Below are 17,500 nucleotides of genomic sequence, written 5' to 3'. Positions count from 1 at the left end.
TGTGTGCGTGTGTGACCCTGATGTGTGAGCTCTAGTTAGAGTGTGTGTGGCCCTCAAGGAATTCATCTCGAGGGGATTCAGGTGCTTGGGTTGCCAGATCTCTATACATCTCATCTACTAATTATACCCTCAGCCACAACCTACACACACACACACACACACACACACACACACACACACACTGATGCAATATGGCGAATACATAAAGCTTCAGGGTTTTACAGTCTTCCTTTTCATCTCTCTGTCTTCTATCACTCCTTCCCTTCATATATCACCCTTCTGTTATAGCCGCCATTTCTCCTCCAGCTCTCATTCTCTTTCTTCTTCTTCTTCATTTATTCTTTTCTTTTCCCTCATCTCTTCCCTCTATACTTGTTTTATCTTTTTCATGTTCCATGTTTTATCTAATGTTCTTTTCTTCTTTTTTTCTATCCCCTTTCAATTTCTCCTATATTTTCTTTCTATATATCTTTTCTTCTCTTCTCTGTTCTTTCTCCTCCTTTCTCTTCCCTTATTTTCTTTCTCTTCTCCTCCTCTTTTCTCTTTTCCTCCCTTCTATTCTCTTCTCTTCCTTTCCCTTGTCTTCAACTCCTTTCTCTTTTCTTCTCCTCTATTCTCTCCTCTTCTTCTCATTCTCTTCTCTCTTCTCCTTTCCCGCTTTTCTCTTCATCTTCTTCTCATTTCTTTTCCTTCTCTTCTTTTCTCTTCTCCTCTATTCTCTCCTCCTCATTCTCTTCTCCTCTATTCTCTCCTCCTCATTCTCTTCTCGCCTTTTCTCTTATCTTCTCTTCTCCTGTTTTCTTCTCTTCTATTCTCTACTCTTCTTGTTCTCTTCTCTTTTCCCTTTCTTTCTCTCCTCTTCTCCTTTTTCTTTTCTTTTCTTCTATTCTCTTCTCTTCTCAGTTCCTTTTATCTCTTCTCTTTCCTGTCACCTCTCTTCATGCATAAACATTTGCAGTGTCATTGTCGTATTTATTCTTCCCACACACACGCTGGTCATGAAAACTGAATAAGTGTGTGTGTGTGTGTGTGTGTGTGAGAGAAAGAGAAAATACAAATGCTCAGAATTGGCCGCTTGTACAACAGTGTTTGAAATTAAATCAGAGAGAAAGAGAGAGAGAGAGAGAGAGAGAGAGAGAGAGAGAGAGAGAGAGGGAGTAATGAGGTTTTAGAAAAAAGAGGTAGAGAATTATAAAAAAGCAAAACGTAGACAGAAAAGACGGAACCAAAGAGAAAGGGAACAAGAAAAAGAAGATTGATGGAAAGATGAGAGAGATAAAAAAGAAAAGTGAGATTCAAAGACAGAAGAATGGAAGAGAGAGAAGGATAAATAGGAAAGATAAAAGGATAAGGACGAGAGACAAAGAGAAAAGGAAGAAGCAAAGTGTGTTAATGTATCGACCTGTTTATCAGGGGAGACGGACCCTGGGGAGAGAGAGAGGGAGAGAGAAACACTGATTCATTTTAAATCTTAAAAGTCACTGTGAAGTAATACCCACTCATCTCTCTCTCTCTCTCTCTCTCTCTCTCTCTCTCTCTCTCTCTCTCTCTCTCTCTCTCTCTCTAATGGGGAGTGTGTTTCTCTTACTGTCTCTCATCTCCAGCTGTTCGTCAGGCCTCAGACGGTGGATGCTAGGTGGCTAATGCTAACCAGGTCGATCTGTCCATTGTAACCTAAGGTTGTCTCAATTAAAGGTGCAATCAATGACATTTGCCAAGAATTAACCACAGCTTTAATGAGAGATTATTCATCTTTTCCACTTTGGAAATCACACAATGTGAAGAATCAAACCGCTCTTTAGTTCCTTACTGAACCGGTTTATTTCCTACAGAGTGGGTCCCCCAGGGGCAGCCATGTTTAAAGTAAGTGTTAAGTAAGTGTTTTCACTTCTCTTACTTTCTTTTCCTTTCTCTTCTCCTCTGTTTCCTTCTCTTGTCCTCCATTTTCTTCTCTACACCTCCTTATTATTATTATCTTCCCCTCCGTTGTCTTCTCTTCTCCTCCATCCTATTCTCCTTTGTCTTCTATTATCTTCCTTTCTCTTCTCTTCTTTCCCTTTATCGTCCCCTCCTTTCTCTTCTCTCCTCAATTCCTTCCTTCTCTTCACTTCTGTTTTCTTCTGTTTTTCTCCTTTTTTCTCTTCTCCTACTTTAATTAATGAATGAATGGTTTTGTGGCAGAAAAACAAACAAAACAGCATTATATTCCTGTGTGTAGGGCTGCTGAAGTGCTGTGTGTGTGTGTGTGTGTGTGTGTGTGTGTGTGTGTGCTTGGTGGTGCGGGGATGGGTGTTGTGTTTCCAGCTTTTAGGACTGTATGGCCTTTATGACTTTCTGTCCATTTTCCTCTGACTATTCAAGGGAAGGGGATGTGTTTTTGAGTGTGTGTGTGTGTGTGTGTGTGTGTGTGTGGTTCATAATGGCATAAAAGCCTCTCTCTCCCTGTGTTCTGTCTGGTGGGGTCATTAGTTCCAGTCTAAGTGCAGAGAGAGAGAGAGAGAGACGGAGTGAGAGACATATAGATGTAATTGAATTTTTCCGAAGACATTTCTGAAGAAGTCAGACATAAAATAACCCGTGAGGAAAAGTGATCCGAGAGAAATGCATAAACAGGAAGAAAGTGAACAAACAGGAAGTCTCATAAATGGGACACGCTTGGGACATGACCTGAGAACGTTATTTTAGATCTACTTACATCTACAATTATTCATTTGTACCTTTAGTATATTTCCTTTTATTTATTTAAAAACAAGGCTACACTTTACAAACGGTTTAAACACCTGTTTATTACATTATTTAGTCATTTCACATGTTACAAGTCCACACCACATTATCATCAGCGTCTACAAACATATTCTGTTGGTGGTTAATTCATTCAACTCCGTTGTCAAATGCTGCCGCTGACGGGGTTAATGTCGACTGACGGAGGAGACAGAGTGAGGTCAGTATTTGGCAAAGTCTGGGGTTTAAATGTAGATGGATGTGGGTTCACTATTTGGCAAAAAAAAAAAAAAAAAAAAAACACTGTTTCCCGTTCTTTCTTTCTGTGTGTTATAACTGATTAATAATGGCTTTGAATATTATACAACATCATTAATAACCATTAATTAACAGATAGTACACCATGTATAAACCTTTATAAGTTTAGTCGTATGCTAAAGTGGTAATAGTTATTTATTTAGAGCATAAACAATGAAAGAGAATAGAAGAGAAAAGAAAGGAAAATAAGAGAAAGAAAAGAAGGGAAGCGAAAGGAGGAGAAAGAACAGAGAAGAAATGATATATAGAAAGAAGTTTATACCTATTTTTTTGTGTGTAGCAGTGGCTTAAATATAAAATGATCCATGGAGAGAGAGAGAGAGAGAGAGAGAGAGAGAGAGAGAGAATAGCTAATGAACACATGAACAGCTGGCATTCCTACACATTTTGTGAGAAATAGAGCATGGCATACACACACGCAACCACCCCCATCTCTCTCTCTTTCTCTCTCTCCCTCCCTCTCTTTTTTTAATGGCCAGCAGCCGCCTGAGGAGACATATCTAATGTGTTTCTCTTTTATGGAGTCACAAAAACACCAGCCTACCTACCGTACTACACACACACACACACACACTCACACACACACACACACACACACGCACACGAAACGAACCAGCATAGCAGTTTTTCCCTAAGCTCCATTAGGGTTCCAGTGAAGCAGGACTAACTCCAACAAACTGTGGAAATACACACACACACACACACCCACACACACATACACACACACACACACCCACACACACATACATTAGAGGTGGGATATATGACCCTCACTGACCCAATACCAATACCGCCGCTCAGATGTAGCTAATAACCGACTGTAGTGAGAGTGTAGGGAAAAATGTAAAAATAAATAAATCAACAACGTATTGTTACTTTAAAACACATCCATTTTTGTTGACTGTACCTTTAACTTCCTGAGTGTAGCAGTGGGGTTTTGTGGTCAGTTTCAGCACCAAGGACAGCAGCTCTGTGCTAAAGTGCTGCAGTTTGGTGAGTGTCCGAATGGTGCTAATGGTGGGGGATAGGGTGAGGGGGGCGTACTAATTCAGAACCAGGATTAGAAACAGTTTCGTGACCTGGATCAGAATCAAGATCAGGATCGAATCATAAACAGAATTACAATCATGATCAGAAACTGATTCCGAATCAGGTTCAGGTTCCGAATCAGCATCAAGCCCAGCATCACAGTCATGATCAGAATTAGTTTCTGATCCTGATCCAAATTTTCATTCGGATCCTCTTTCTAATTCTCATTGTGCTTCTGATGCTGGTTTGGATCCTGATCCTGATTCAATCCTGAATAGGATTCTACACATGAATTGATCCTAATTCTAATTCTAATTCTAAGGACTATGACCAGGGTCCGATGACCCGCCTCAAGGAACTCCTTGAGCGCAGAGGATTGTGGGAGAACAGACCGATTCTCCTCTTTAGTAATAGGCACTGAGTTAATCCACCGCGGAGCTGACACTGTTTCTCCGGCTAAAAATAAACTAGCCTTACACACACACACACACACACACACACACTCTTCTCAAAACACTTTTACACACAAACCCCGTTTCCAGAAAAGTTGGGTCACTTTGTAAAATGTAATGTTCTTTTGTGTCTATTTTCTTTTCTCAGTGCGGGCCTCTACTCTTCAGCTCCACGTCCTTTCAGACCCAGTGTGGAGGGGTTATATGACCGTGGAAGGAAGTTAGATCTGTTGTCATGGAAACTGAAACACTGACTTAACCTGAACTCAGGGTGGACTCCTTTCTCTCTCTCTCACTCTCTCTCTCTCTCTCTCTCTCTGATTCCCCCTCTACTTGAATTTCCCACGCGCGCTGGGGTGTCACATCCGGGTTTTTTTTTTCCGCCTCCCAGCTCCTAGCTCGCGCTCCCGCTTCTCCCGGTGAGTCAAAACTTGCGCGTGCTAGCTACCGGATCCGGTGCCTTTTTTTATTATTTATTTCATTCTTTTTTCCCCCGCTGATGCTCGCGAGCCTTTAGTGGAGCTCCACACACACACACACACACACACCGAAGCGAGAGCAGCAGCAACAGCAGCAGCAATCGGAGGAGCGCGAGATGAGCTAGAAGGATGTCCGGATACGAGCGCGCGAGACCCGCCTGGCTGCTCCCCAGGTCGTCCCGCTGCTGAAGGAGAGAGAGAGCGCGAGAGGAAAGGAGGAGGAGGAGGAGGAGAAGAAGAAGAAGAAGAAGAAGAAGAAGTAGAAAGGAGGAGAGAGGGAGAAAAGCCCTCGAGTCGCAGCGTCCGAGTGAGAGAGAGAGAGCGAGAGAGAGAGAGAGAGGGGGAGGGAGGAGAGCAGCGCGCGCGGGAGCGGAGCTGCATGCGAGAGGCGCGAGATGCAGCTCGCGAGCAAGCTGCCGACGCTCATCGTGCTCGTGCTCATGGGCACGGAACTCACGCAAGTAGGTCCTTCGCCATCTTACTCATCACGCACACCACGCAAACATCCACTGCGTAAACACCGTATAAACTGCGTTAACGCCGATGTCCGCACGTTTAAACGGCTCATTCTCGTAACTACGTAACTTACGCATTAGTTTCACTGTTAGTTCAGTTCAGTCCTGAGGAAGAAGCTGGGGTTTAGCTCTGGAGCAGCGGCACATGAACCTAAAGCGCCACAAGCTCAATGCCAAGAGTGGGCTAGAGGGGTATACGACACCCCCCACACACATACACACCAGCTGTGGAACTGTGGAACTGTGTTCTCAGGGCTGATAGAGCTCTAGCCGGTTCCTTTGGGACGAGACGAGTTTGAGTGCTAGAGCCAATCTCCTCACTCAGGTTCGTGTGAAGGCTGAATGCCATCCTCACAGCAATGTTCCAGTATAGTGTATAGCCTTTCTGGAGAAATAGAAGAGCATAGCAGATCTGGGTGGTTGGTGTTCTCCTCCAAGCGTGTTGAGCCCTGATGTGGTTGCGTTAGCAGCAGTGTCACCAGTAGCGAAAATGTGAGGGTAAACAAAGACAACTGACATTAAAGGTAGCGTAGACGATCCTTGCGAACAAAACAAACTCCCCCTCCTGTTTGTGTTCATTCAGAAGCTCCACATCTTTTAAGGTGGAACGGTGTGTTTGAGTAAGAAGTGTGTTGTTTGGTGTCTGTAAGTTTTTATTCGCTGTTTGATTGCCATAGAAACTCATTTGTTGTTTGAGCTGTTTAGTTTTGTAGCACATTCACTCTATGTTTACTTTCATGCAGTTAGCGCTCTCCTGAATTTGGAGTCAGTTCCACCTTAAGTAATGCAACTTTAACAGCAAACGTAAATCCGTCTTAAACACCTACGGAGCAGGAATAAAGCAACATCCTCATCTCTTTTCATGCTTTTCAACGTTCAGAGTCTCTCCACCTTCTCCTCCAGTTGAGAGAGAGAGAGAGAGAGAGAGAGAGAGAGAGAGAGAGAGAGAGAGAGAGAGAGAGGCATGTTTACAAATTCCCAACATTACAAAGTAAAGATCCTACATTTAGTGGCTGTTATTAACTGTAGGATTGGAGTAAAAATGCCAAGGCATGTCTGCTTCTAGGGTTTTGAAGTAGAATAAAAGCCCTGTACATGTACATTATTGTCCCTAAATCTACAAACCATGTAACATACCTTTAAAGGTACAGCTGTGGCGTTAAATTCCAGTTTTCTGAGGGCGTACGAGACTAATGTAAATAAGAGTTAACAAAGACTTATAGCCACCATCTTGGCTCTGCGTAGTGTAAAGTCTGTTCGCACTGTACACGATGCAAATAAACACCATTAGCGCAGGCGACAGTCCGTGTTGGAAAAGTGAGAGGAAGCCGGGGAAGCTTCATTGATTCAAGCAGGAGCTGAAACTTCAGTACGTCAGTGTGAGCTGCTGTTGCTCTAACACCCCGCGGGACAAAGCAGAGCATTAATCCTTTTGGCGCCTGTTAAAAAGCTTGTTGCTGGGACGTAGGCAGTCTTTAGGTCGCCATGCCAACACTGGATGTCCGTGATTGGTCAGGATTGGACAATGGGTTCATGTCTCTTGCAACAGAGGTGGGAGTCAAAATATCATGCACTTGCCAGGTCTCTCCTCACAGTGACCAGAGGAGTGTGGTGTGTTCTCACTGTGTCTGTGTAGGTTTCCTCCAAGTGCTCTGCTTTCCGCCCACATTCTTAAAACACTGGTAAGTGGCGTGAGTGTGTCAAACTGTCAGTGTACTTCACATAATTGAAAAGAAGTAATGTAATTACGGTGGCACTGCAGGTAGCGTCACTGGTTGTGGGTTCGAGTCCTGCTCCGGGTGACTGACTGTGAGGGGTTTGGTGTGTTCTCTCCTTGTCCACTTGGGTTTCCTCTAGGAGCTCTTTACAAGGTCCAAAACCACATGTTGATAGGTGAATTGATGACTCATAAGTGTCCGTAGGTGTAAGTGTGTGAGTGAGTGTGTGTGTGTTGCCCTGTGAAGGACTGGCGCCCCCTCCAGGGTGTATTCCCGCCTTGCGCCCAATGATTCCAGGTAGGCTCTGGACCCACCGCGACCCTGAACTGGATAAGGGTTACAGATAATGAATGAATGAATGAATGAAGTATGTAGCAAATTTCTGAGTTGGAGATTTGTCCCCATTCACTGTTCTCATGTGGACGAGGAAAAGCTTTTCTGAAGTCTGTCTCTGTCTAAAACTCAAACAGCTCCTCACTCGGTCTCACACTGTACACACATAGGCAGTTCCAGATTTCAGATTCACATGAAGCTGTATTACAAATATATAATGCACTAAGACTTGCATAGTGCACTACATAGGGAGTATAGAGTGATTTGGGATGAAACCTCTGTTTCTGTAATGTGTCGTGGGGTGTTGACGTCTCTCTTTAAGCGGTACTATGGCCCCCTACTGGACCGGCGTGAGAATGCAGCCATTTACTTATTCGTCTGGACGGGGAATCTGTTTTAAAAAATACCTGGATCCGTGTGGACGAGGCCTAAGACATCACTTGTAGCGCTGCAGCTAATGGTGCACCGCTTTACGACAGGCAGCAGGTGTGGAGTGACGTGTGGCTGTTTGGAGACCCACTACAGAAGGTTTAGTGTGTAGGAGAGTATCGTTTTACGCTTCTTTATCCAGACTGACAGGGTAGAAAGCAACACTTCCTCGTTCTTCTGTGAGCGCGAGATGGTGTGTGGCATTTCCTGCGGGGTCCTGTGGGAACACTGCGCACAAACGCTTTGATATAAACAGTAGCAAACAATCTGGATTCCAGGACGCGATGGAAAATGTCAGCCGTAACCGAAACACGGAGAAGAGTGTCACCTTCAGCCGACACAGATGCGATTCTGCACAGAACTGGAAGCAATACACACACACACTTTTGTTTTAATGCTGTTAGGAAATGGAATATACATGTACCATATGAATTGTATACAGCATGTAGTTTTTAAACCCTGTGTCCACTCTGTGTGACCTCGTTGGTCCACCTTGTAGATGTAAAGTCAGAGACAGTCGCTGCACAGTTTGTGTTGGCCCTCCTTCATCAGTGGTTCGTGGAATATTCTCAGTCCAGCAGTGGGCTTTAAAAACTCCAGCGTCACTGCTGTGTCTGATCCACTCACACCACCACAACCATGGCCTGACATTGTAACAACAGAGGAACAGTTTTCTAAAAGGTGCTGTGTAGAGCCATCTATAACACATTCTCCATCAGTCTGAAGAAAATGATCACCATGCAAAGAACCCTTTAGTCACGCAAAAGGTTCTTCAAGTGTTCAGGTTTCTGTAGGGAACCATTTTCTTTACTAAAGAACCCTTGTAGCACCATCATTTTTAAGTGTGTAGGGAATATTTATCAGTTAAATTACAGCTTCAAAATCATCGCGATGCTCCACTGAGCTGTAATAGGGAGAATAGCCAGGCTTGGCACTGCAGAAACTGCACTATGTAACTTTTGGTGGATGGTAGGAGCCTGCTGGAGGACTGGCTCTCAGCTCATGTTTGACTGTGTTTTGTGTGTCGAGCCGGATGTGTGGCTTTTAAGGTTGTAGTAACACTTAAACAGCTTGAGTTACATTGTCGTGCGTTTTACTCTAACACTCCTGTCCTGTTTAAGGTGTGTGTGTCTGTGTGTGTGTGTGTACCCACTGTCCAAAAGCCCTGGGTCACTGCTTCCCAGATAAACAGGTCTAGAAGAATCCATCATTTTCGCTGGCCGTGTTTTCTGCTCAAACTGGATTTCCAAACCATCAGGCGTCAGGTCGGTGTCACCCACGGCCCTTTGGCAGAGTTCGGTTTCGCGGGCGGCTGCTAATCTGAGCGTTTCAGGAATAAAAAGTGTTTTCTGAAGGGCTTGGAAAGGGAATTTGTGGAAAGGTTCTCAGAGAGATGCTGTGATTTGTGTTTGGACTGAAGTTATTGTTCAGTACCAGCCACTGACTCTTTATTGAGCCTCGGTTCCATCTTGGTTTCTTTAGAGGGGATGACTTCATCTGGGTGGGAGTTGGGGGGGGGGGGGGGGTTCCTAAGTGCCACCAGGAAGGAAGACCGAAAGACCGAGTTCCAAAATTATTCTCAGGCCCAAGGAACCAGAGGAACAAAGACACAGAGTCAAGTATTCAGTCCAATCTCTAGTTTATTCAAACATTTGTTGTAGTACATTACCATCTCCAACCAATCAGCACGCTCCGTTTACTCCACTGTTTATTTCTCCACTCTCAGTGCCACTCAATATTTAACTATATAATTTGGTCAGTAGGAGGCGCACTGCATTCAACGCTCGACCTCATGTGCAGATGAAAAGCTAATGAGCCTCAGAACTCCATCTTTTCATTGGTTATCTAAGGATAATCTGCATGAGTAAGGGCTTGGTTTATGGAAAATATATGTAAATGAGGTACCGGGAGGTGGAGCTTGATTTGACACACTGACGCTGATTTATCAGCTGCGCTCAAATGTCTGTTTTTGTGATGTACAGACGATTTATGAGTCAGTTTCATGGAAAAATTAAACCGTGGTCAAACTAGGTATTCGTCCGTGCGATATTCGCCACAACAGGCACATTTCACATACCCAACCATCCCACAAAGAGGAAGTCCAGACAGGGAAGTGAAACAACAAATGTTTGAGTGTGAAACAGATACTGGTCCCCACATTTCATTGTCATTCTTTGTACACAAGCGCATGGAGAACAAAATCTAGTTGCGATAGGCTCGCATGGAATTTAAAAAGTAGGTAGAAAACCACAGGAATTAACATATAACCCAAGCCAATGTTACGTCAGAGAGATGTTATACTGTTGTTTCACCACCCTATCTGGACCTCTTCTTTGTGGGATTGTTTTATCACGGGGGGGTGGGTTGGACCTAGCTGTCATTGTGGACGAGGCCTTCTCATAATTACTACGGCTTAATAACATGGTTCTATTTCCAGTGGAGGGTGTACTGCAGAAATGTGTGTAGTACAACAGCACTGCTGTAGAGAGGGAGTAGAGGTCCATCAGAGTCGGTGTATCAGTGTCGTTACATCCCTGTACGTGTTGTTTTGGTCTCGTTTTTCAGTCTCTGACACTCATTTGGGGAGACAGTAGCAAGACTTCATGAGAGGCACACTAGCATTAGCTCACCCTGAAACAATGGCCAGTTATGTAGTCTCTATGTGTGTGTGTGTGTGTGTGTGTGTGTGTGTGTGTGTGTGTGTGTACGTAAATAACTAGACCTGAGTTCTTAGAACCCACCGGTATCGAATTATTCACATCATGGCTTTCAGAAACCCTCTAGACTGTTTATAATCTGGGCTGTGTATCAGCGTAACGGAGCTAACTGAAACATTAGCACTGAAATGAAGCACATTTTCAGCCTCTTGCTTTTTAAAACTGAGCTGTGTGTTTAATATAACACACCACTTCAGTGTCAAACAAACCTTGAATATTTAATACCGTTTGGGCCTTTGAACGCGCACTCTGTCCTGCTTCGTTTCCCACTGTAAACACACAACTTGTGCTTGAAATGTCTAATAAATTTGACCTAATAAAGCAGCCCTTTTATTCCAAGTATAAACGCTGTGTGGCTGTGTGTACAGTGGGTGAACCTTATTTTAAAATAATCTGAAATCACTCATTTTAAAGGTCTCTACAAAGTTTGGGACACTACATGCAGTTCTCTCTCATTCTTTTGTAGGTTTCCATGCACTGTAGGGACTTTACATAGAGTTCCATTCATTATATAGAGACTTGAGGCTTACACTAACTTACCCTTAACTACTTCTACTAGCCTAACCCTAACGTTAAAACACATCTTCACCGTGAAATGACATTGTGGGGACCCACTTGTGGGAGAAAAGTCAGCACAGTGTTTGAGTGTGAAACAGATATCGGTCCCCACAACATGAGTGAAACCTGAACACACTCACACACACAAACGCCAGTCTTATCTTACCCAGAGCAAAGTGCAGCGCCACAGTACATCTTTGTGTGTGTGTGTGTGTGTGTGTGTGTGTTTCACCTGCTGCCCAGTCATCCTTACACTAAGCCCCTCCATCTCTCTGTGGAGAAACTTTAAAGAAGAAATGAGTGTTTGCTATGCAAATTACTGACTCAATCAATTCCACTTCGCAAGAGAGTGTGTGTGTGTGTGTGTGTGTGTGTGTGTGTGTGTGAGAGAGAGAGAGAGAGAGAGAGAGAGAGAGAGAGAAAGAGAACAGAGACAGAGGGAATAGAGACATATTGAGAGGTAAATCAGAGAGAGAGACAGACAAAGGCAGAATACAGAGAGAGAAAGAGAAGATAATAGAGAGATAGAAACAGAGCTGGACAAAATAAAAAAAAAAGAGAAGTGAAGAGCAATGTTAACATAAAGGGAGATAAAGAAATTAAGACAGAAAAAAAGCAATGAAAGGCAGGGGAACAGAGTGATAGAGATGAAGGGAAAATTAAAGAGAGAAAGAGGAGCACAGTTAGAAGTGTTTTCATGGGACATCTTTCAAAGCGGACAATCGCTCAACTCCCCTTGACCTTAGAGGAGTATCTGAGTGAACGTTAATTTAGTGATGTCTCACCCCCCCCCCCCCCCCCCCCCCCCGAGAAATCTCAGGTGCCAAGAGTTTGTCTCACAAAGCTAATGTGGCTAACAAGCAGCAGGAGCTTATCCCTTAGCCATTAGCATAGTGCTGCATGCCTAATTTGCTGTTCACACCAGAAAGCGGCAGAGCGACAGGTGAGCTGTCACTTCCTGTGAGGTGAGCTGGTGATGTGTGGCTGCGACGAAAATCAAGCTGTGACTTTACTCTACTTTATGCAAAAGAGCGATGACACAAAGACGCGACAAAACAAAATGACTGGTTTTGACCAATCACACTGTTCACACCCAGATGAGGTATCGCGAGCGGCTCTGTGCTACACGCATACACACCCTGACTGCAGTCTACTGTAAATTAGCCATAAACTTTCACTGTATTTTAACGACAGTTCTGACAAACCACAGTCACTGTATGTTTCTATTGTCTTCACTGTTGTAAAAGCGTAAACAGTCCCCACATCTATGATTCTCTGAAAACGCTGATATCTCTTGTTTGTTCACATTCAGAAGCTCCTCGTCTTTTAAGGTAGAATGGTGTGTTCTTGAGTAAGAAACAACTGCATCTTGTCAGTGTAACTCCTACGTCTTTATTCACTGTTTGAATTACCACAGAAACTCATTTGTAACTCGAGCTGTTTTGTTTTGTAGCCATTTTGTTCTGCGTTTACTTTCACGCAGTTAGCGCTCGCCTGTATTTAGTCAGTTCCACATTAAGTAATGTAACTTTAACAGCAAAAATAAGTCAGTGTTACCCACCTGTGGAGCAGGAATAGAGCAACATCCTCATCTCAGTTCGTGCTTTTCAGCATTTGGCGTCTCTTGGTTGTCTAAAAACGTCCAGACGCCATTTTTTGCTGTAAGCAGAGAGAGAGAAAGCCTAGCTTACAGGACTGAGACACTTTGTTTTTATTTTTTAAAAACACATTTTCAGAATCCGGGACTTCGTAAACACATTAGACCGGTTTCCAGCTCAAACCGACCTCAGAGTTTTATAAAAAAAAGTGGTTTGATTACAATTGACAAACTATTTTTTGGATCAAAATCACGAACGCCACTTATAAGTGTTATCCACTCCTTCCTTTTCTGTGCCACGATGTCCAGGCCACAGGGACATTTCACGCGTATCTTTAACACTGTACCATCGGCAGAGCACATCAGTAGAGTCCTGTTGTTATTAAAAAGCTGCAGCAAGAGCAGCGCCACATCATGAATAATTAAACACAATAAAACCGCACAATTAAATTAAAGGATCAGAGCGGAGTTCGCCGCATTAATAAGCGCTCGAATAATGTAACAAATCACTGGGCCCTTTCCGTCCATCTCCCATCGCCATCGCCCGAGAAGACGCTTTAACATGAATAAGTAAACATAATCCCTGCCTGAATGAAATTAAACTTTGATAGCAGTCGGAGAGCTTCCAGTTCTTTTCTTTTCCTCACAGAAGCCGAGGGATTAGTGCGGCTTTAGAGCGCAGAGATATCCATCGCCGCTTAATGGCGGCCATTTCATGCGGAGCACTCATTACGCCGTAAAAGTAGAAACCGTTGCTGGGCCGTAAAAATACATTAGGACGAGGTTTGTGGAAGTCAGATGCTGTAGTTTGATACACACACACACACAGAGAGAGACATGTGTACACTTCACACTCTGCTAACACAAGGCCAAACACAGCTCCTCCAGCCCAAGAGTGATTTGTGCTGACAGTGACCTTCTCTTTTCATCTCTCTCTGTTCTCACTCTGCTCTCCTCCGTGATGTGGCAGGCTTGTGTTTGACCTCTCTCTGTCTCTGTCTCTGTCTCTGTGTCTCTCTCTCTCTCTTGTCTCTGTGTCTATATACAGTAAATCTTTCTCTGCATATATTTAGATATTAATGTCTCTCACTGCTTCCATTTCTGTCTCTCTCTCTTCCATTTGGTAACATTGCTCTTCACTCATCAATCTTTCATTCTGTCAATATTTCTAACTCCCTCTGTCCTTTCTGTCTCTCTCACACACTCCTCCCTTCTTTCCCTCTCTCCTTCGTATCTCCTGCATTTCTCACTCTCTGTCTGATTTTCCCTTTCAGTGTCTCAGAGACATTTGCTGTATTCTCTCTATTTTCTCTCTCCTCTAGTTTATTCTCTCTCTCTCTCTCTCTCTCTCTCTCTGTGTCTATATTGCTTCTATCTCGCTCTCCCCATTCTCTCTTTTTTCTCAAATTCTCTCTATTTCTTACTCTTTCTCTCTATATATAATGTCCCCTCCCTTTCTCTCACACTTATCTCGTTTCCCTCTTTCTCACTCTCTCTCCTTTTTATTTTCTGTCACTCTCTCTCTCTTCTTTCCTTTCCCTAATTCTCATTAAAAATGTCTTACTCTCTCATTCGTCTCTTTTAAACCACTCTTTTTCGCTCTCTTTACCTCTTTTATTTCTCCTCTCTTCCTGAATCTGTAGGTTCCTGGTCCTATGTAACCCCCTTTGAATTTCAGGCTAGCCCAGAGAAACACACACACGTACACACACACACACACCAGTTGTGTGGTTAACCTACTAATGACTTCTGTAATAATTGTCTGCTTCTTAAGATTAATTAATCAATTTATTGTGGCCTAGAGGGGTATCCTCCAGGATAAAGTCCTCCAGGATCAAGCTGTGGGACAAAGGACAGGGGAACAGTGTTCTCTGGAGTGATGGAGCTGTGTAAAAGCGGTGTTCGTGATCCACAACTCATCATACACCACCAGCACTTGACCTCATTTAAAGGGGACATATTATACCTCTTTTTTTAAAGGTTAGATTAGGTCTATGTGCTATACAAAACGTGCTCATGAAGCTAATTGCAGAAAATCACTCTCACATAAAGAGAGTCCCTTTCAGAATGAGCCGTTTAAGGACTATGGCCACCCCCCCTACAACCCCATGTTTACAGAGGTGAGGGGTGGTGCCAGGGTGGTTCTATGCAAATTTCCTTATTGTGACATCACAATAAGGGAGCCATCCTTTTTTTCGCACTCAGTGTTTATAGGAGCAATTTAGACCAAAGTGAAAGTACAAAAACATGTAAAAGTGAGTTTTGCAAAATAGGTCCCCTTTAATTATATGTGGCTGAATACCATCAAATCCTCACAGCAACTGTTAAAAACCATGTAGTGTATCAAAGAGGAACACCCTCCTCATTTATGCTCTTGTTAAAGGAGATGTCTATAATGCTCATCTCATGTTTTACTCAGCATGTGGATGTGGGCCATGTCTGGCACAGATGTGGCACTGGTGGTCCACTGTTTGTGCTGAGACCTGCCCCAGGGAGAATGTTATTGCTCTGTAATGGCTCAGGAGACATAATAACCCAAAGGAAAGAAAAATCAAAAGGGAGACCTCCTTAATGTTCAGTAGGTTCTCTGAGACGACATTGAGATCAGAAAGAAAGACACAAAAGACTTTAGAGTAAGTCTCCTGTTGCTCAAATTTGTCTCCTGATATTCATACCTCAGTGATCTCACATGTATCTTTCCTGGAGTTTTAGTAGAGATATCAGTAAAGTCATAAAATGTGTTTATATTTACCAAATGAACTAAACTCTACTATATTATCTCTCTTTTGTGTCTCCTATTTGTTTAATTTTTTCAGTCTAAAGAATTGTAGGAGAATCGTCGTAATTCCTGAGCCATTAAAAAGCAATCTTTTTTCCCCCTCTGGGGAGCCATAAAGAAGACATGAGACACAACTGAGAGAAAAAGGAGATGGAGGAGAGATATGGTTTAGTTCATCTGGCAAATCTTACTTTTTACTGAGATCTCTACTGAAACTCAAAAAAGACAGGTTAGATTATGAGGTCTTAGTCAGGAGACACATTTGAGCCACATGAGACTTATGCTAATTTCCCTCTGATCTCGTTGTCTGGGAGAAACTACAGAAACAAAAGGGAGATGTCCTCTTTGATTTTTTTTCCCTCTGGGTCATGAGAACCTAAAGTGACCCACGTATTAAAAATGCTACTCAGGCCATACGTCGCAAAACACACCTGACTAAAAAATATGACCGTTAGCAGGAGCCAAAAGCGGCCCAAACAGTGACCTCTGGCGACGTGGCTCTGATTTGATGGGGATGTGGCCCTCTTGTGGCCCGCCCGAGTGTGGTCAGTGAAAATGGGGCACACAATTAAGACAGAACAGTTTTATTTAAGCGAAAACAAGCGATTTCAAAGCTCTACTTTTACCAGCGCATTAATATCCCCGGCGATGATTCCATGGCGTGAGGCGGCGTGGTCATGTGATCAGCTGAGGTCACCAACGTATTTCCTCAGGTCTTTGTTTTAGTATTTTGTTTTTTTATTATTATCTTATTGTTGTTTATTTTCTGTCGCTGAATAAATTCGGTCATTTATTCCGTCACTTTTGTCTCGCGCACCCAGATCTCACCTCAGGCGCCGAGGCGCGTGCAGACAGCAGAGGGCGCGCGAGACCTTCCGCTGTACTCTCGCTTTCTTACGTTCTCTTTTTTTTTATTTCAGTGCCGTTCCCACACATTTGTATTTCCTCCAACCGCAACTGAGGCTTGGGATGTTTTATTCATTTAATTATTTTAAATGAACTTGATTTATTTATCAGTCAATACATACCGCAATTTTAACAGAGAGAGAGAATGAGAAAGAAAGTGGGAGAGAGTGTGTGTGAGAGAGAGATGGTGAAGAAAACAGAGAAAATGTGCGAGAGAAACACGAGGAGGAGAGGGAAGAAAGAGAGAATGAGGGCGTGGAAGAGAAAGCGTGATGAAGTCAAAGAAATAAAACAAAAATAAGAATAAGAGTGAGAGGAAGACGGGAGAGAGAGAGAATTAAAAAGAGATTGTAATGTAACAGTGAGATAAAACAATGGGAGCGCGCACTCGTTCCTGTCCTTCATCCCTTCATACTCATCAATCATTGGAGGCGTCGCGCGCGTCCGAGGGGGCCGTGGCGCGTGACCTTCGCCAGAAAACGCCAGGTATGGCACTGCCCTCTCCTGTGGAGGGCGTGCGGCGCGGTTACGTCATCGAGACTGTGCCCCTCCCACTTCCCCTCTCCCCTCTCACTACTCCTCCTCCAAAACTCCGGGGCTGTGCGAGAGGCGCGCGCAGTCGACTCGAGCGCAGAGGAGTGGAGCGGAGTCGCGCGAGAGAGACCAGAGTAGCAAAGGGGAACATGCGCGCGCGCGTTCGTGGCTGTGGCTCGCGCCCGAGACTTTCCCTGCTTGTTTGATTTTACAATTTTCCCGCCACGTGCGCGCGCCTTGTTGGGCTCGGGGTTGGCACGCGCTGCTTCCAGAGGAAGAAGTAGAAGAAGGGGAGGAAAAGAAGAAAGAATAAAGGGAGGAGAAGAGGAGGGAAGAGAAATAACAGAGATGATGAGTGGAACGCCGTTCCGGTGTTCCTCCGCGCTGGCGCGGGCTACAGCGGAGCGTTCCCGCG

At 43.9% G+C, this 17,500-nt stretch overlaps 1 protein-coding gene across 2 annotated transcripts in view; it reads left to right on the top strand.

The window, feature by feature from the left end:
- Window positions 1-4,907: 4,907 nt before the first annotated feature.
- The window catches only part of olfm1b (olfactomedin 1b), a 35,405-nt gene continuing 22,812 nt past the window's right edge, over window positions 4,908-17,500 (top strand). The window contains exon 1 of one of the 2 annotated variants that reach the window (XM_066645840.1): window positions 4,908-5,460. In XM_066645840.1, the coding sequence (XP_066501937.1) occupies window positions 5,395-5,460 (66 nt within the window). In that variant the 5' untranslated portion in view covers window positions 4,908-5,394. Of the gene's footprint in view, window positions 5,461-17,165 lie in introns of those variants that run through there. The other variant, XM_066645839.1, reaches the window with a different exon arrangement.

Source organism: Hoplias malabaricus, chromosome 15 (genome assembly GCF_029633855.1).
Source record: "Hoplias malabaricus isolate fHopMal1 chromosome 15, fHopMal1.hap1, whole genome shotgun sequence".
In the NCBI taxonomy this organism is placed as follows: Eukaryota; Metazoa; Chordata; class Actinopteri; order Characiformes; family Erythrinidae; genus Hoplias; species Hoplias malabaricus.
The sequence above is the reverse complement of the archived record's forward strand: the minus strand, read 5'-3'. Positions and strand labels throughout refer to the sequence as shown.